The sequence below is a fragment of the Mesitornis unicolor genome, unplaced genomic scaffold, assembly GCF_000695765.1.
Source record: "Mesitornis unicolor isolate BGI_N332 unplaced genomic scaffold, ASM69576v1 scaffold862, whole genome shotgun sequence".
Classification (NCBI taxonomy): Eukaryota; Metazoa; Chordata; class Aves; order Mesitornithiformes; family Mesitornithidae; genus Mesitornis; species Mesitornis unicolor.
In genome coordinates this window covers 29390-49856 of record NW_010166907.1, presented here as the reverse complement: position 1 = coordinate 49856, position 20467 = coordinate 29390, and the positions used below count along the sequence as shown (strand labels likewise).

Below are 20467 nucleotides of genomic sequence, written 5' to 3'. Positions count from 1 at the left end.
AGATTTTATTTCTTACCTGTCTAAAGTCCACATTTTCGTGACTGATTTCTGAGACTGGTTTTTCCCTACCACAATCACAGAAATAAGAAACTACCCAGAGAACCAACCGTACCTTTTCGTGAAACGCTGTGATCAACCAGAGATCGACATCAATGCTGGTGCCCCTCTTCTCTGCACCGATAAACTGCAGGATGTTGTCGTGCTTCATGCCAGGTAAACTGTAAATCTCATACTCGTTCTGCCACGACTGCTTGTCCTTTGAACAGAAGAACACATCAAACCAAGTTCATACCACCAACATAAGACACTTATTCCCCAACAGAAGTTTCCTCCTATGATTTACTGTGTGTTTATAAAACAGTTGTCAAAACCAGGGGCTTTTTGGCAAGACAGGATTTACTACCTAAAGGAAAGCAAGCATAGTGGTGGTGGTTGTAGGGCAGAGAGGTTCTCCTCCCCTCCACTCTGCCCTGGTGAGACCACATCTGGAATATTGTGTCCAGTTCGGGCCCCTCAGTTCAAGAAGGACAGGAACTGCTGGAGAGAGTCCAGTGCAGGGCTACAAAGATGATCAAGGGAGTGGAGCATCTCCCTTCTGAGGAGCGGCTGAGGGAGCTGGGGCTCTTTAGTTTGCAGAAGAGGAGACTGAGGGGAGACCTCATTCATGTTTATAAATATTTCAAGGGTGAGTGTCACGAGGATGGAGCCAGGCTCTTCTCGGTGACAATGATAGGACAAGGGGTAATGGACACAAACTGGAGCACAGGAGGTTCCACTTCAATTGGAGAAGAAACTTCTTCTCGGTGAGGGTGACAGAGCACTGGCCCAGGCTGCCCAGAGAGGTTGTGGAGTCTCCTTCTCTGCAGACATTCAAAACCCGCCTGGACGCCTTCCTGTGCAACCTCATCTGGGTGTTCCTGCTCCGGCAGGGGGATTGGACTGGATGAGCTTTGGAGGTCCCTTCCAATCCCTGACGGTCTGGGATTCTGTGATAGTGTATAGTATTAACAGATTATTTAGAATTGACAAATATTTAGACTAATAGTACCATTTCTGCTACAAACTACTGATCTAACATACACAAAAATATGAACAGCTGTCACTCTTTGCATATATTTCACATTCACATGGTGGTAGGCTGGGTGAAAAACTTCAATTTGTTGTAAAGAGACATCAACTGTTGAGAACAGCATCAGCTATCACAGACATGAACCGTGGGCACACAGAGCTGCAGATCAGGACTGGAGCCTGCACTGCAAATCAGTGCAGCTGCCTTAGTCTTAGGAGCCTGTTCAATTCTTGTATTTTATTGAATATATTTATATTAATTGAATTTATTTATATTAATTGACAAGAACCCCATGAAGAATTACAAATAGGTTTTCCTCCGTTAAAAATAATGGACAAACTCACAGATTTACATTTTGCTGATGGCTGAACCCCGCACAAATGCACGTTACTTCTCCTGAGAACCTGCAGAGGTATTTACTCAGCAAGTCAACGCTTGGTTATCACCAGGAAACACCAGTGCTTTTCTTCACCTCAAGCAGCAGTGGGTGTTTTTAATTCATGTAAAATCCATCCTAACGCCGTTGTGTGCGATCACTTCGTATTCTTTAACCGCACTGGATCTTAACATTATGAGCACAATCTATTCTAAAACATGGCTTTCAGAGGGTATTTGCTGGGAAGTAAACATTAATTTACTTAATTGAGGCATAATTAATTGGAACAATGACCTTACGGGTCTGCAGTTCAGGACACTCCTTCCAAGTACTATTTAATTTGAAAAATATTAACAAATTCCCCTCAACTGACTGAGAGATGTACGAGAGCTGCTTAAAACTACTCACGCCAAGTAAGTATTTTTATGACTAGAAACATATATAAATTTCACAGGGTTTATGTTTCAGTAATATATGTTTGCTGCATTAAAATACTTACTTTAACTCAATGCAGCTTTACCTGTACACTTGTCAGCTCCAGACATTTCCTCCATTTAAGAAGTTCTTTGAACTATCTAGATTTAAGGTATATATTGAGAAGTCTCTAAACAAAACCCCTCTTGTCGTGACTAGAAAAGCTGGTTTGACATTGGGATGTTTCAAGCAACGCTTCTGCTTACCTGAATAGGGAATATTTTGACCGCAACGTACTCGTTTAGCAGCTGAGCTTTCCACACGCATCCAAATCTTCCCCTCGCTTTGATCTCGAGTAACTGCAACGGCTTCAAACCCATCAGTGGTGAAGGTGGAGGTGGTCCAGGATCCTGAAATCGGTTAAAACCATTTAATTAATTCTGCTACTTGAAGTGTGCTATCTCTGACAGCACTGGAAATAAAGGCTTGTCAACTGAAAGAGATTTGCTATCGTATGCCCACCCCCCTGCAACAAATTCCCCCAAAGGAACCAGAAACAGAGCAGTGACCCTGCTCACCAGGGAGGGCAAACGAGACCGTAAACCATGCTCAGAATTCATGTGCAAGCGACAGCACAACAGTTACAGTACAAATCTGCCTCTCCAGGTGTGAAAGCACAGCAGAAATCAAGGAATAAAGATAACCAAGCTTTACTTGTTACATCTTTAACGTGATAAAAATTAAAATGAGCATCTTTGATATATTTAAGCTTGGGTTTTTGGTTGTTTGTGTGTCTGCTTCTAAATCCCCACTGCTTCCTGGGCACACAAGGTTGCAAACCCCCACGTAGGCCGTGCCACTACAGGGTCTTCCAGGGCGTAACTAATGTGTTTTTTTAAATTCAGAAACCACTGAACCACATGAATGGTGCAGAGATTCAGCACAGGAAACCAAGCAGCATCGTCTCCACCCTCAGCCCTGCGAGCCACAGCTCCAATGCTCCAACCCACGGATCCACCGCTACTGCTCACGTAGGTAGCCGATACGTTACCGAATGGTGAGCGCTTGGTTGTACCCCAGAAACAGAACTGGAGTTAAATTTGAGAGATTTAAGTCAATTTTCAACCTGACTGCTTCTTTCTGGGCTGTCCTTGTCTCTCCAACCCACCACGTTAGGTCAGCTTCTACCTATGTAAGCTTCTCTACCACGACCAAATGCATCAGGGCCATTTCCATAGCCCTCAGCACCAGACAGCATCACTCTCCACACGGGGCCAGGGAAACGCTGTCGCTTCTGTCTCATCCCTGTTTCTGCAGGAAATTAAGGCAAGTTCTGGTGCTCAGAATTGCCAAAAACATCACCACAAGATACAGCTCCACCTTCCTTCCACACTTCCCCAACTACAGTTTTAAGTCCACTACTGTAAGAATGGAGACAAGTGCTTCTGTGTCCCACACAAGTTTGGAGCAGTTTAAGTGTAGGAATAAATAACCATTCTCTTGTTTCTTATGAAGCCACAAAGTCATCCTTCAAAAAGAACGGGTTTCCTAGAGGCACAGATTCATAGCAGTTTAAAGAAACTGTAACCTCATTCCACAAATTAATAGATATAAAAGAAAATATAACGTTGCAAACTCAAATGAGAGACACTTTACAACAGCAGCCTAAAAAAAGTATTAAATCCTTCCGCAAATGTGACAGTGACAGATGCTTAAAGCGGCTACATCGAAATTGCTGGGCTCAAACTGGACAAACACCAGCACAGAAAGTGAGGTTGAAGAGTGAAGTTTTCCCTCCCTGCTGCCTTTCATTCAACGCCAAAGCCCTTGATGAATATTTCATTCGCCAGGGAAATCCCTGTCCTCGATTTGCAACGGTTACAAGTGAAACTGGAAACGAGGTGCCCACATTTACTCACAAAAGCCAAGCTGAATTTGTCAAAAAGCCCGGCTCTTTTCAAGAATCGAGCTCTGTGCAGCGTCTGGGGATTTAACACCAGGCAACCACACAACTTTTGACTGTTCTGAACCTACTGACTCGCCTAAATTAAGAGAATGATTTGTGGGAAGTGACCCCAAATCCCAGTACTTTATTTAAGTGGCCAGAACAACTCCCTTTCCATACCCTCCACCCAAAAAATGGCATTTTGAAACACATTATATAAATTTTTTCTTGGCCATCAGGGCAAATGACCACTTAATACTGCTCAAAGATTTAAAGAAAAACAATTACAGCACCTATCAGCTGCGAGGAGGCAGTAACTCCTCACCAAAAACTGGTGCTTTCACATCAGACCACGACGCTTTTCCTATTTCCTAGAAAACGCTGGCATTTGAAAACATGTCCCCACTGCCCGCTGCAGCAACCTCCTGCGCTTCCCTTTCGTCTTGAGACATTTCTCTGAAGTCAAAACTTCCGGCGTTCTTATGAAGCAGCAACACCCACAGCCACAGCTCAAAACAGATCCTGATTTAAAAGGGAAAGTGCCATTGCTTTCTGTTACCATAACCCAAAAGAACAGCTTTATTCCAGGTTTTTTCTGATTTTTTTTTCCCCCTAAACAACTCTGTTAAAATCAGCAGGCGCTTACTCTAAAGCCACAGGTCCTATTTTTATATGGCAACGTTCACTCCTTGACAATATCTTCAACTTGCTCTACTTCTCAGCAAAAATGTTTCACGTGCCACGGGCAGAATTATTTCTGTACGGGTTTTTAAAAACCACCTCTGTGGCACCAAGGATGATGTGCAGATATATGGACACATCAGTCTAACAGCTTGCCACAGCTTCAGAGAAGAAGCTGGGGTTGATCTCCAGTCCCGTCTCTCCTCGGGTGATTTAGTACAACAGAAAAAAGACCAGTTATCCAAAGGGGGTTGTACATAGACACATCTCTTCCCTGATTCCAAAAGACAAGGTCCAAACCCAGCAAAAGGAGTCAGAATTATTAAATTCTGCAATTATCAACTCCATGATTTGTATCATTTCTTTTACATGGTGATGATTTTTCCCTCTTTCACCCTATAAAATCCTTTACTTAAAGCGATATAAACCAAGTGGTCAGGTGTAGCCAGGATACTTCAGCCTCCTCCCTAACAGCAATTCTGTCCTTGGAAGCCAACCAGCAATACAGGCAGAAGGAACTCAGGTAACTCCTTACAGATACAAGATAATCAGGAAAATACCTAAATGGCTGCTGTTTTCTAAATGACCTTTACAAGGCATTTCAACTATTAATTACAGACCTGTCGAGACAACGGAAATGGAGCCTTCATATTCCAACTCCAATCTTGACTTTTGCAATATCCCACCTAAACGCCCAGCGATGATGACCAAGTCTCTGAAGTAACACTTTTCAGTTACGTGCAGTTTCACGTGAAGCATCAGTAATTTAACACCAGGAAAAATGACTTCTGGCCAGTGAAGGAGCCAAGGCAGAGACTTCATAGCGAGGGATTATTTTTCCTCGGGTAATCTGCTTCTCCAAGTTTGGGAATGACCCAAAAACCCATCGCGTCACGCAGAATGGCAACATGGAGACCACACACCTCCAACAGATACAGGCATTGCCCGGGGGGACATGACAACGATACCCAAAGGCTGGGGTTACCACCAAAGGTTGTACCCACAGATCCCTCACAATATGGAAATGCCACAAATGAGCTCATGTGGAGATGCAGAACCACAAAGTGCCTACGCCTGGGGTATTTCATTATCAGTCCCTGCTGACATTTAACTCCCCAGCCTGAGAAATTGCAGTAAATGTTAAAATATATCTATGAACAGCAGACTAAATCTGTATTTTAACCAGGCATGCTTACAAATGTCTTGTCCATAATACCAAAACAACTTCATACACGTCCACAGAAAGTTCCATAACCATGAACAAACATCAAGGCATCTTACCTCAATCATTATATGAAAGGCGTGCTTGTAGAGAAGGGAGAAAACACAGGCAAAAGAAATTACTGTTTAGACCAAGGATGGGATGAAAAAACAGCTTATAAGAAAAGAGATAAAGTTGTTTGTGAGTTAACACAAAAATATTCATGGGGATAGCAATACGTTCTTGTACTAAGAGCATTTAAAATAAAAGAGTCCATCATTGATACGTTAGCAAGGAAAAAAAGGTAAAAAATAGAGATTATTACACAGACTGAATTCATCTTTTTGCTAAAACCAGAACTGTCCATTTTAAGTCTCTAAACGTGTTACAATAAAACCGCGTGTGAACACATGCAGGAAACCAAACCCAACCACCAGCTCTGCAGGCTCCTTCCTGGTTAGCCCACACTGCACAGCAGAGGGCAGCGCTGCACTGCTGAGAGTTCACTGTTCCCGGTAGCAAGCTGTGGAAAATGAGAACTTCCCATGGCTGAGTTACAACTGAACCGTACCAACCCACCGGTCATCCTGTGCCAGGTCTGCATCACTACATTCAATCAATACATCGGGCATGCTGGAGGTGTGATTGGAGTAAGTGAACCTGAAAACACTGAACTCGGGATTACAACAGCAAAGATTCTTCCCAAGAAGTCACGAGTTTACAGACTATGGAATAAAATCCATGATAAAAACTTTAGTCCCAGAGCACTGTTACTGAAACCTAAACCACATTTTAGTGAGACAACCCTGTCTGTGCTACCTGCATCTCTTTTATTGACCGACCTCACTGCAGCTCAGGCAGAGAAGCGCTGAGGCGCCTTCATTCCTTCCCTAGCACTTCTGCCTCAGCCTTTTGCTTTGTGCTTTATAATTTTATCACAGAGATGCTGCAGAAGCACAGAAGTCAAGCGCTTGAAGTGTTCAGCTGCCACGTAACAGCAATCATCCTTTTCTTCACCCCTCCTCTTCACGTTCTTGGGATGCTCCAGAGCGCAGGGCCAACAAGAGGCTTTTCTCTGTGCTTGAGAAGTGTCTAGCACACACTTAGCATGTCTAAATAATTAATAATAGACGGGCTGGAGTATTTCTTGAAGGGCAGATGAGCTGGGAGGCAGATTTATAAGCACTGTAGTAGAGCTTGTTGCCACTGACAGAGCAATAAAGAACACTGGAGGCCAACAGGGTCACTGCTCCTCTCCCCGGTGGGCAGCAGACCACCACAGGAAAGCTGCTCTTGCCTTTTCATAAGGAAAAGATAGGCCTCTCCCAAAAAATCTCCCCAAAACACCACCTTAAACAGATTTTCAGAGCAGCTGAACATCTTCACCTTCAGATCTCTGTGAGCTGCTGGTTCCAGGAGAACGATGGTGAATATTTCCCTTTGCCAGAAGCAGCAGCCAAGGAAAATACAACTATCACTCAATCTGTGAAGCTGGGAGGGAACTTTACTGAACAGGGTAATAGGACTACCTGTGTACCTGTATTTCTACTAACTCAAGTAGTCAATGAACAGACAATAACTGATAAAAAATTAAAGAGCATTGCTTGGATGAAACAGTTACTCAACAAACATCTTTCCTGTGGCTGTAAAAAAATCTGTTAGTCCTTTTTTTCCAGGCCTATTTGCTATTAAAATCCTCCAGCTCCTGAGAATTATGTAAATTCCACAGAAATAAGGTAAAAGATTCATGAACCCAACGTTTTTGCTCCTATGAGCAACTGCAAACGTGGAAGTCTGAGAAATAGGAGTCTTATCCCGTGCCTCTCACTGCTCTTTTAAATGGATCAGCTTCCCCCAGCCATTAATAAATTTGACAGGCATCAACGTTTTCATAGAGAGATTTCTGCACAGCATGGACATGGTTTTAAAATCATGGTCCTTCCCTTCAGACTGCAGAGCAGCACCTCTGACTTGTCATGAGAAATACAGGTATTACCAGCTTAAGCAGGATCAGGAATGGAAATATGTGCTTGGATATTCCAGGAATTAATACAACTCTTAGAAATAAGAACTGGGAGCAATTACCCCCCCAGTAGTTATCATGTTCACACACAGGTATATAAACACACTGACTTCCTATCTATACTGGCTGCAAACTACTTGTAAAGGTTTGATTAGGGAAACTGTTGCAATATTTCTAACAAACTAGACCAAAAAAACCTCAAGATGTACGGTCTTTCCCAAAATCTGGGCTATCCACAACCCTACTGTGAACTTCAAATACATCACATAAGTATTTATGAACACAGTGTTCAAAATAAGGGCAAATTATTGTACTACAAATTTATTGCACTTAATTTGTTCCTAACCAGTCCCCTCAATACGACATCTCTGTATTCACCCACGGCCCCTCAATCTCTTTGGGGAATGTAAGGGAAAATGAGTGACTTTTGCATACCTTGTGAAGTGTGTAATTCATTTCTAGTTAGGGATATAAAAGATTACCTCAATCTAAAACATTCAGGAGAGCGAATGTGAGGATATGCAGCAAACTGGACTTCACTATGGAGTATTACCAAAAAGCTCCTGAAGGTAGAGCACCTGATTGCAGACTTCAGAGATCACTACCTCAGCCTTCCTGTGACTATTCCGAGATTATTTTGGATACTGCTGCTTACAACGAATGAACAGAGGGAAATGCTTCAAGTTAAATTAAATTTAGTGCTGTAAAAGCCTTCAGAGTCCTGTCAGTTGTTACACATCTTCCTGCACCAGCCTCAGAGCTCCTCGGTATGGGCCTACTCCTAAAATTAAACTACATTTTTAGTAAGCCAGGAATGAGGTATGGTATGGAAATCATACAGTTTATAAGACAACGCTCTGCTTGAATCAATGCAAAAGCAGAAAGTAACCTGAAGTTCACTACACAAATATATTTGAAACTGTTTTTTTAAATTTTACTTGTACTTTAATTGTAAAGTTCCCCCTAGGCTGCCATTCAGGATAGGATACTGCAAGTGTGGCTTTGTATCTTCTGACTTCTTGCACTTTTAAAAGATACACAGCTGCATTTATTGTTTATGTAAATGGAGACAGCTCGTTCTGGAAGGAAACTGAGAATTTAGGAAAGTACTTAAAAAAAAGTAATCAAAAGCCATCAAGATTCGGAACCAAAGTTCTGGATGCCTGGTTGTGTAATGAGCACTGGAAATGCAGGCATTGTTTTATGTACTTGGTTTTCAGTTACTTGGCACACAAATTCTCCTCTCTGTTAAAGATTTTTAGGAACGACTTGTATTGGAATAGCCCAGGAGTTCTCCAAAAAGAGACACAGCCCCAAGCTATTGACACGTTAAGGACTCCTTATCTACAGTAACTTTCCTACTGCATTCTCACATTACCCCCATATATATATATATATGTTTGTGTATATATATATATATGTATGTGTGTGTGTATATATATGTTTTATATATACACTTTAATTTTTTTCTCTTTAAACAACCATACCATGGCTGTGCCTCCCAGTACCACAAAGGACAGCAGCAGATCTTCCTCCTCTGCCGTTCCAGCTATAACTGCAATCAATTACATTAGAAAATCTTATTAATCCTGCAGATAGGAAACGCAGTATTAGAGAATGTGAGATCATGCACACAGTCCAAATCTCGAGACCATTCAGCTTTTCTTTTTTAATGCCAACACTGCCACTCATTACACGTTAATCAGTCATTAACTGCTGAGTTGTATCCAACCTTAACTCCTTCCTGGCCAGCCACAAGCTCTAATTCAGTCTTTATCTTCTTTTAATTATTATTATTTTCTCCTCTTTCCAAGCTCCAGCGTTTCTTTCCTGATCAATCTCTTTTCCCATTTCACACAGGCACCTGGCTTCTCCTCCATGTAATTTTCAAGTAGCTGTAAATCTTCCCAGGTTCGGAATAAGCCCTTGTGAAAACCCAGCTCCCTTTCTTAACTCCTCATTTTTCAAGTGTTGTAATGTTTCTAATAAAATATCTGTAACAGCAGCAAGAAAAAACGTGGCAGACAAAAATGGAAGAAAAACCTGACCACTTGATGTAATCTCTTCACTCTTCTTTGGCAGCCAACTGAAGTTTTCCTTGTGCGGCAGAGGGATAGAGATTATCGCAGAAATTTAAGGCAGATTATTTGATGTGCTATAAAAGTTCATTTGGAGAATAAATAAAAAATGAAAATATTATCCAACGCCAAATGTAAAAAAATCTCCCGTTGCTATTTTCACGGTTTTTGGAAAACAAACCGTTGAAGCTACACACACCCCCACCAAACTCCCTGGCACGGAGCTGGTGGCCCAGACCAGACATCCGAGGTCAAAAACTGCAGCAAACAGCCATGCCTGTTCTGGTTTAGGCTCTTTTCCTCCTAATTTCCAACACAGGATTTGTTTTCCCTCTGCTACACACGCAGCAGGACCTGCAGTCACTGGTTCTCAATGTGCTTTGCATCTGTGACTGCTAGAGATTTTTCTCCTTCATCATTATTCAACTCATATTACGCGATACTGCTTTTAATTCTGATTTCTTACAGCTCAAACTGAAATAGCAAAACCATGACACAGCTACAAAGATACCTGGGTGTCTCCAGCAGAAGATACAGTGAATACAGACTGTCACGGTATGGCAGTGAAGGGAGCCATACTGAAAATGCCATCAACCAAGATCAGAGTATTTTTTTAATGCTCAAAATATTTTTGAGACAGAGGGATGATAAAATCATTATATTTTTGTATCTAATATATGTGCTTCAGTTGTTCTTAATTCTTGGTTCACGCAGCACATGACTCTGAAGATATACTCCATATTTAAGGACCAGTGAGGTGCATCTGTATGGGTAAAAAAACCCCTAAATTAAGCACATAATAGTTTATTGTGCTCAATAAAGGGAATAGTGGGTGAAAAGCTTAAAGAAAGTGATATACAGGAGGTTAAAAGCAGAAAACCTAGTTGTAATTTTCTATGTAATCCTCCTCTCTGAGAGGAAGAAATGGTAATTCCTAGCAACCAAGCTTGCTTTATGGACGCTGCCACGCAGCAGCAGTTCAAACAGAGGGTTTGAATTTCTGGTAACACCAAACAACCCTAGATAAGGGCTTTCTTGTGCTTAGTGATTAAAACCACGAAGCAGCTCTGACCCAAGTAATTTCAAATGTTTCAGAAGAAAGCCCAAAAATAGGTTATGAAGAAAAATGACATTATGTGAATCTGCAAAGCCTTTTTTCTTCAACCCTCTCAACACATGACTGTTATTTTAAAAACACCACCAAACAAAAAAAGCAACTCTGTGATCCACGAAGATCTTCCTAACTTGGGCACTCACCAAGGAGCACAAGAGGTTAATGTCTTTCTGGATGGAAATCGCTGGGAGCCGCAGCTCTGTGAACCGATAAACCCCCAAGTGTTACTGTTGTCACTCCTGCTAGAACATAGGTGATGGTCCCATCCACGGCGTGACAGAGTGGTAACGCCACGGCTGTAATTAGCATTGACTGACAACTCTGGCCCGAGCTCAAGAGATGTAAAAACAAGTGAGCGCAACAGATCAACTCCCTGCCATCCGCGTTCGTGTTTCTACCAGGAGTGTTAGGAGGATGCTGCAGGGAAATGTAAACTACACCTAATTTGAGAGTGGAAGCCTCTGTACGTGAAGATGGTGGTGTTTCATATTCAGTGTACCTGGTGGTCAGGAGTGAAAATTAACCAGGTGAGAGCAACTCTTTCTATATAAAAATACACAGACTCAAATATTTGAAATATCAATCCATTTTTTGGTAGATTTGATCACATGCATACGTTTGCTGCATGATTAAATGGAATATAAATAAGAAAATTAAATAGCTCTTTCAAGCTGTTTTACATATATGTAATTAACAAACCTAAGTTTGCTAAAAACTCATTTAAGGATTCAGAGAGTGACAGATTTCATAAAATTTGACAGCGTTAACTCGACAGCACCCCACACAATGAAGCGAGGCACGGTTAACAGCACAAGAGATGAGAAGTCGCTAAGCCAAGCTCCTGGGAGCAAGGACAGGTCCTGGCAGCTCCGTGGTGGCTGTCCCGGCCATGTGCCTCGGGTCCTGCTTGGTCACCTGCTCTGGTGACCCCCATCACCTCTCTGCCCAGTTTTAAAATGATTATCTGCACGCTCAAAGTGAAAATAAAAGTGAAGTAAACCCACACAGCCGTGAGGTGAGCGCAGTTTGAGGAGGAACTGCCTGGGACGCGTACATACGGCTAAACTATTTCACTTCCCAAGGAAAATGAAGCTGTTTGCATTTTCTCAGATGTTTGTCCTTTATATTTCACTACAGGTTCAAAAACCTCTTCCAGCGTATTTCTTCCTTTTGTTGAAATATTCCAAACAATCGATTCCCCTTTTGCTTTCCTATTTTTCATTCGCTTGTCCCTCCTTCTCTAATTCTTCCAAAACTTCTCATTCTTCAGTGCTTCCTCATTTTCATCTTTTGCTTTTCCTCATCCAGCCTTCAACTTCTCCTGACAGAAAGATCAGTACCAAACACCCCAGTACTCCCATCCCTTCCAGGAATAAACCCAGTAAAATGAGATAACTTCATTGGTGTCTCATACAGAAATCCCACTTTTCTAGGGAGTATTTGCTGTACATCTGACCTACCCATTCTACCCTTTGCTACAGAAAGATTTAGGAAAGAATCCGTTCGCCTACAACTCTACTCAGGCCCTAATTGTTAAATATAATATTAATATTTAATACATTTATTGCATAAATATTTAAATGTTTGTTTCGTGGTTATAAAATCACTAAGACTTCTCCCTCTCTTCCTGCTTCTTCTGTCTCCTGTTCAGATCAGCTCTAATCAAATTCAAAGTGGGAAATACTGCTCTGCCGCCTATGGGAGAATATTTATACATCCTATTTCCATAATAATTTCATTTAGTTTTTCAGGTAGAAGTAGCTTTTCCTGACTTTCCACATCAAACCTTAATGCCTATTCACCACAAGATAAGAAAATGTTATTACACCACAACCAGCTCAAGCACCAACATATACTTATCCCAACAGATACCATCTGAGCATTAACAAAACAGGTCATTACCCTATTTATTAAAAATATATGACGTGTCCACTCCTGTACCAAACAAAAACCAGGCAAGAAAAGAACTGCAGTAAAAAGGAGGAAGAACATAAGAATGCAAGTTCTTGATGTCTCGCATGTATTTAACATTCGCTTGCTTTTCCATCACTTTATCCATTATTTGTTTGATTTCTTTAGGTCCAGGAAGGAAACGACAAGCTGAAAGTATTCACACAACCAGCAGTTATGAATCTGATTGCACAGTGAAGACTGCGAGGTTGATGTGAAGTCCCAAATACATAAAAACTGAGATGGATGGAATAATTACGCTAACAGATTGCACCAAGTTTGAGGATCTGCAATAATTTCTGCAAGGACAGGAAACATACTTTTTTCCCTCTAAATTATGTTCATTTGGCAAGAACATATGGCCACTGCCTTCCCCCAAATTTCCCTTATCTATTACTACAAAACTGAAACCAAAACAATTTTCTTTATCAACTGTTTCCTGGAACACCCTGAAGTCAAGCAGTAACGCCAAAAATATCCCAGCACAGAGCGAACACACGCGAATCCTCCTCAAATGCAATCCTACCAAAAATAACAACTGCTCTCATTTTATCTAATCATAAATAAATCATCATCGTGGCAAAGTATTGTATCTGAGCGGTCACTGCCCTGCCTTAGGAAGCTTCAGAACCCAATGTTGGGGATCCCTGGGCAAAACGTTTCTCCCTCCATCTCCACTACCAATTTTGTTCATCTTTCCTACTTTGGTCTGAAGAATTTGCCATCTTATTCCTTTTCTTAAAGGCCTCCTAATTTCAATAAAACCTCGAGACACAGCTGAAGGAAGAGGAATTGTGGAGGATCGGCGGGAGCCTGACAGCAGCAGGAACTGTGCACACGCAGGGAGTTCACATCTGAAATCTGGAGACCACGCACTCCTAATATTTCCTAAGTAAAACACAAACACTGCTAAAACCGAAACATTTGAAAACAGAACACAAAAGGCATAAACAAGAGAGAGGAAAAGGATGAGAGGAACTGCAACTCAACTGAAGCTGCAATCAGTTGAAATCTTTAACTGAAGATTGTCTTTACATTCCCTTTAGCCGATACATACACGAATGTTTAAAAACATTAAGTAGTTGCTCATATATTCATTAATTAATTAATGATAAGCCTAAGTAAAGCTTAATTTTCTGCTTTAGTGGCTAGCAAGCATTAGCACCTCCAAACCAGGAAAATACCAGAAGAATTCAGCCACGGGACAGATGCACACCTCCATTTCCCTCCTTTTCAAAAATCCCAGTATCATAACGCAGCGACTTACTTGGGTCGGGACGAGTACCGGGGGATAGGCCAGCTTGTGATGTCTGTACATCCAGAACGAGAAGAGCACAATCACTGCAATTGCCATTATAGGCACCAAGGAGTAAAGCAAGGTGTTGAACAGAGGTGGCTTGGGTGTAACGGGATTGGAAGTTGCTGATGGGAAAGAAGAAAAGGACGCAGCTTTAAGAAACAAAAATCATCCAATTTGACACGTCTGGCATCCCGATTTTCTAAAAATTCCTGCGATCAGCACAGCAGGGTAACACAACCTGATGAAAACTTCTCCAGCTGAAGACACTTGCACAGGACCTCCAGAGAGGCTCCAGAGAAGCCTTACTGCCTTCGCAACATCACTGACCAAAACGACAAGAGCATCTCTTGGGTCAGCAAAGGCTATTTTAATCTCACAGAAAATGTTATTTAATTTCAGAAACAACTTCCTCTGGCTCTTTGGTACACAAGACATTTGCTGCCTTCAGTTCAGTTATTAGCATTATTCAGTTTTCCAACAAAGATATGCAAGAATAATCCAATCATCTCTTAGTTATTGGTTTTTAAAACAATTATTTGTTAAGCCCGGCTGATTTTTTTTGTAACCTGGGAGGAAATTCTTTGCCCCTTTTTAAAGGTTACTGTGTCTGTTTACAGAGAACCTCAAAGGTCCAATTAGGTTAAAGAAACAGAGTGATGCTTCAAGAAGAGGAGCATTCATAGGTTGGTACATGTATATAAGGATGCTACGGCTTTTAGCCCTATGATTTACAGACACTTAAAGAAGCTTAACTATACCATTAAGTTAAGATTTGACAGTAACTTCTGTATCTTAAAACAGCCAATTATTTCAGATTATCCTTCCTTCTCACCTTTAGAAAAGAGCTGAAGTACCTTTAATCAATTTAAATTACTCCTAACATAGCGATTTTGCAAAATTGAAGAAATGAACTGGCAATTTGGAATGCCTACAGTGCTCCCTCATTCGGGCATCAGGAACCTTCCGGCAGGAAAAAACAACTATTTTGGAAAGTCATGCACAATGTGAAATGTTTCTGAACCCCGCTAAGCAGTTCCTCCACAACTGCTCCACGTTGACTTACGTTGCGTGACCTCCATCTCTGGAAAGTAGAAGAAGCGTTCGTTGCACATGTTGCCTTCACAACAACAGAAAAACACTTCAGGGCTGTCCTTCTTCTCTATGCAGTCATTCCTGTAAAAGACAATAATAAAACATGAATTAATCTTAAGTTCTTTGGTTTTCTCTTTTTTAAAGGACATGCTCATTTAAAACTTAAATTGAACTTAACTAAATTATCCAGAATAACACACTACACAAGTAAGAGTTAAAGCTGAAGAAACAAATGAATATTTTGTTGGTTATTTTATATTGCAATGAAATATCATGAATATTAAAACTGAAACAGTCACACGAAGCCAAAGTTAAAGCAAACCACCAACAGGATAAGTTTCAGAAGCCGACAGAAGTACTGAAGAACAGATCACAACAGATTTAAACAGGACAAACAACGTCTCGGGTTTAACCATGAACTCTCATTACAGGGTTGCAGGGGTTGGAGATAAGTGGGAAAGAGAATTTTAGTTTTATTTTTTTAGAAAAAATATAAAATTCTTACAGTTTCCCCTGCCTTCATTATACTCAGGGACAGGGCTTATTTCACTCAATGAATTAACTGCAGCAAAGGAGTTCATTAACAAATATTTGAGTCAGGAAAGAAAAACAGGAGCCACGCAGGAGACAACTCGACAGCAGAAACGAGAACAGTTTGAAAAACCTGCAGAAATACTTGAGGATTTTAAATACAGCTGAAGATTGTCCAAAGAGTTTTGGGTTCCTCTTCAAAAATTCAAGTTATTTTCTAGAGCCAGCTACTACGACTGCACTGCGCTGTAACTGGGATAAAACATTTCCTCTTTGATGTTCTTCATCCGCTGCTGCTGGGAGTTCACCGTGCTCCAACTCCCTGTTTAGTGACCCACTCTGCTCTCCCTGAGATAAGACTTTGTTTAATGGATATTTTACACAAACACAGCGTAATCTCATGGCAAGTTACAGCTAATGAGGTCTTAGAGCCAGGCAAGCCTTTGCTCAGCTTTCAACTATTTCCTAACCATTCTTCCTGCTTTTTATTTCTTCTTCCAATTTCCTTTTTTTTTTTCCTTAAAGGAAACTTTAACACCAATTTTGGGCAGACTGTTCAAAGATACACATGAAACTAGTGGGATAACAATGCTACAGAACCAAATTCTATTTCCAAGTTGAAAGATCCTATTTCCATCCTTAAAGTTTAATATTAAACAGAAATAAATTTAGCTCAGAAACTGTAAATACCTCCACTTCTTGTGCAAAACTTAGGCTATGAATGGATTAAAAACAATACTACTAATACTAAAGTACTTTCCCATCCTGAATGACTTAGTTACTAGATACAAGCAGTAACAAATGAGATGTCTTTAAAACGGTCCTTTGACTCCCAGCACAGCCAAATTTCAATCGTGCTGTGCAAGCAGACTTGCAGATTGCTTTGCTGCTTCTCTGAGAGACAGAGAAATCAGAACCACTGCTCAACTGAGCTTTAAACTGTCATTAAAGGAGAAAACATCCTCGTGTGTGGGGAAACTATCTGCTAGAAATGGCTGTAATGATTTCTTCCACTCATTCACCAGTTAAGAAACAGGAAAAGTACAGTTTTAAAAAATATTATTATTTCTAAACACATTTTAATGAAAATCTATTATGTAGCTATTTTGTTCCTTTCCAAACAATACCCGTTTTGGTCATATAAAACTTAGCAGAGTATTTCAAAGAGCTGCAACACCATTTCTTAAGAGTCGTGACCTTCATTCAGCCAATACCCACCAAACCCCAGGTCCCGCTGTTACTGCTCACGGGTACTTGCTAGACCATCTGTTATAAAAAATGACTGGGATTTCAGCATATTCCATCTCTCAGAGTGCCGCTGAGGTGAGCTTTTTAATACATCAGCAAAATACTCCCATGTTTAAGTACAGAGCAGACGCAAGGTGCTGACTTTCCTACTTTGAAAACTTTGGAAAAGGGAACTACAGAATCCTGCACTCTGGTTTCAGTACCTGTATTTTTGTTGTTTGGCAGTAACAAGTCATTAGAAAACCTATTATTAATGGCCTAAAACAGAATGAAGTTTTAAGTACATAGTCAATAAATAAGAGAAGGTAAAACGTGCTATTCTGCAAATGAAACGAAGTACTTTGATGAAGTTGGGTCTCTAATTAGAGCTAAGTGAGCAAAAAAAGACGTGTGCCTGTGTCTGCACATCTAAAAACAAGATAACTATTCACAGACTTTATGACTATTATTAATGACTATTATAATTTGTCTCAAGTACTGCATGCAGGGGAGAGGCTGTATAAATTATGGACAGGCAAAAGAGTTTAAAATTACAGATAAATTTAAAATTTAAAGGAGGACTCACTCACCTGTCGTAACAATTGATGTCATCGAGCCAGCAACCTTGCTTCACAATTTCGATGGATCCAGAAATGTTCTTCCACGTAGCAAAACAGTGCCGCCTTTTGTCTTTATCGCCGTAACAAGGTTCAATACCACTGCGGTTTGTTTTATCTTTTTCCCAATTGGCGTTGTAGTAGATGCACTCCTGCGTTTCTGATCTGCCAAGTATGGCACCTTTTAGGAATGAAAAGTGAATCACAGTTAAACACCATTCTGAAGGGTGGGACACGCAAACAGTCAAAGCCAAGGTGTACTGAAATACCACACAGCACTTGCATCAACATACCCTCTTCCCTCCTTTTTTTAATAAAGAAAATATCAAAAGTTCATAAGCATTTCCAATGTGGAAACACAAAACAAAGCTCTTCTGTTCAGTCAGTCACTTGGAAAACTTACCAAGTCCTGAAGAAATAAAGAACAAGTTACGGCAATGTTGCCCTGAATAGCAACAGCAGAGAAAATTTAAAATACTGAACAGTAAAACTTCAGTTACAATATATATAATAAAAATAATAATAATATGGACCCTAATCCCCTGGGACAGCAGTGGTTTTTGGCTGCCCCAGCACAGAAGCCATCAGGGCTTCATCAGAGCTCAGTACCCAGATGCTTCTGCTCTCACGAGGCCCAGGGCCATTTTGGTTTAAATTACAAATATAACTGATCCACTGATAACCTACAGCAAAACCCATCAGTGAGAGACTGAGGCACCTCCACGGGGAGCTACCTTTGGGGTTTGAATGGGGTATGAAGCACCAACCTGGTCTGTGCAAAGATAAGGGTTGTTAGGATGCAAAACTGCTAACAAAATCACTGGAAGGAAGGAATAACTGGATCTTAATTCTTTATCTTGTCAAACGCTCCCAAGCGCGTGTCACTAATCTCCATCATTTAGTATGTATTGAAACCATGGAAAAAGAGAAGGAGACTGAAGAGCTGGAGAGTCCGAGGACTCACTTCAGAAGTGAGGATGGCTCAGGAGGACGACAAAGCACCTTTATTTTGCCTGTGCACCCATCTGATATTTTCAAGAGGGACAGGTACATTCACCATCACGCTGAAGATCAGATTTACAGAATCACAGAATCGCTCGGTTGGAAAAGCCCTCTGAGATCATCATGTCCAACCGCTCCTGTCTACCCCCTAAACCATATCCCTAAGTACCTCGTCTACCCGCTCCTTAAACACATCCAGGGATGGTGACTCCACCACCTCCCTGGGCAGCCTGTGCCAGCTTCTGACGACCCTCTCAGTAAAGAACTTCCTCCTTATCTCTGACCTGAACCTCCCTTGGCACAGCTTGGTGCCGTTTCCCCTTGTTCTTTCCCCTATCACCTGGGAGACCAGCACCCACCTCTCTCCAAGCTCCCTTGAGGCAGTTGGAGGTGGTGCTGAGGTCTCCCCTCAGCCTTCTCTTCTCCAGGCTAAACAAGCCCAGTTCCCTCAGCCGCTCCTCATCAGGCTTGTTCTCCAGAGCCCTCCCCATCCTTGTGGCTCTTCTCTGAACACGCTCCAGAATCTCAACATCCTTCTTATAGTGAGGGGCCCAGAAATTTAAACACAAAAGGTCTTCTACAGCAGTTTCCTACATAATGATTTGTATCACTCATTACCTCATTATTCACACATTTTCACAACAATTTTGCTACACCAGCTATTGCTTGTAGCCATACCCACACCAACTGAAAAAGCTGCACCTCTCAGGGTGACGAGAATTATTTCAAACTAAAAACTGCTGCAGCTTTTGTGAAGTGCAGCGCTGGGCGTCAGAGTCGAGCGCTGACCATACCGGGCACCCCATGTTACCACCTTCAGAAACTTCTGACTTTGACGCATTCCCAAAATAGGCAGAGGATGCTGCTTACGCTTTTTGGGAAAGAGCCCGGATGTTCGATGGGAGCGGTGCGCTAGCCAGCTGGTGACACGGCGAGATGCAGCATGGTAACTATTATATTCTTTGTGCTGCGATGGCCTGACCTTTACAACTCCCAGCTATGGCAAGAAACAGATGAGGCAACAGATTGAACAATTTGGTTCTGTCAGTGCAATAAAGCAGAAGTCCTGGATTTCTCTCATACGTGCCATTCCCTTTCTGCTGCTGCCAAGCCGAGCTCTGAAGGACCACAGACAAGCTGAATTCGATGAAATCCTGAAACTACAATAAAATTAACTTTGCACAAATATTCTCCTTATACTCCTTGTCTGTGGTCAGGGCAGGCATTTGCAATAGGTCTGGCCTGACTAAACTGATGTATGGTCAAACCAGGACATCTTGGATTCATCTTTGGGAGGAGAAAAGCAGGCATGTGGTGGAAGCAAGGGAAGAGGAGGAAGGGAAGGACACAAAGGCGGCAGCCCTGAGCCCACAGCACAAAGGAAGCATCTGCTTAAAACCAGCACTGCCACCCCCTCCACAGGAAGCAAACTCCTAAAGGAGAGGGGCAGCTGGCATCTACCACACAAGCAGATTTCTTCGGGTCCCAGATTAGGGATACTACGCCTATAACGTAACTCCAATACCCATTTTGAGTGTTGACATATTGGTTTTATATGAAACCGTCAGATCATCAAGAAATGCACTACTGACTCTCAAAAGGCAAAACGCTGCTGTTGAAAGAAGCCAAGGGCAAAGCACCAGTGGTATCCTGCTTCCGAGAGGAAAACGCATTAAAAAGGCAAAGAATATTTGAGTATACAACAGAGTTTCGTTTCGGCATGTTAAGGCGGATCACGTTTAATACAGGCCGTTATCGTATTGCAGTCAGCGCGCCGCTGCATCACCAGACATTTGTGCTCTTCCACAACAGCTGCGGCAAGAGAAGAAAACCAACGTTTGCTGGTG

At 41.6% G+C, this 20467-nt stretch overlaps 1 protein-coding gene across 3 annotated transcripts in view; it reads right to left on the bottom strand.

Moving 5' to 3' along the window:
* The window catches only part of ACVR2A (activin A receptor, type IIA), a 54951-nt gene that overhangs the window by 6305 nt on the left and 28179 nt on the right, over nt 1–20467 (bottom strand). For 2 of the 3 annotated variants that reach the window (XM_010195099.1, XM_010195101.1), the window contains exons 2-6: nt 17592–17799; nt 15215–15324; nt 14119–14273; nt 2126–2269; nt 113–256 (exon numbers count right to left, since the gene is read on the bottom strand). In XM_010195099.1, the coding sequence (XP_010193401.1) occupies nt 113–256; nt 2126–2269; nt 14119–14273; nt 15215–15324; nt 17592–17799 (761 nt within the window). Of the gene's footprint in view, nt 1–112; nt 257–2125; nt 2270–8299; nt 8315–14118; nt 14274–15214; nt 15325–17591; nt 17800–20467 lie in introns of those variants that run through there. The other variant, XM_010195102.1, reaches the window with a different exon arrangement.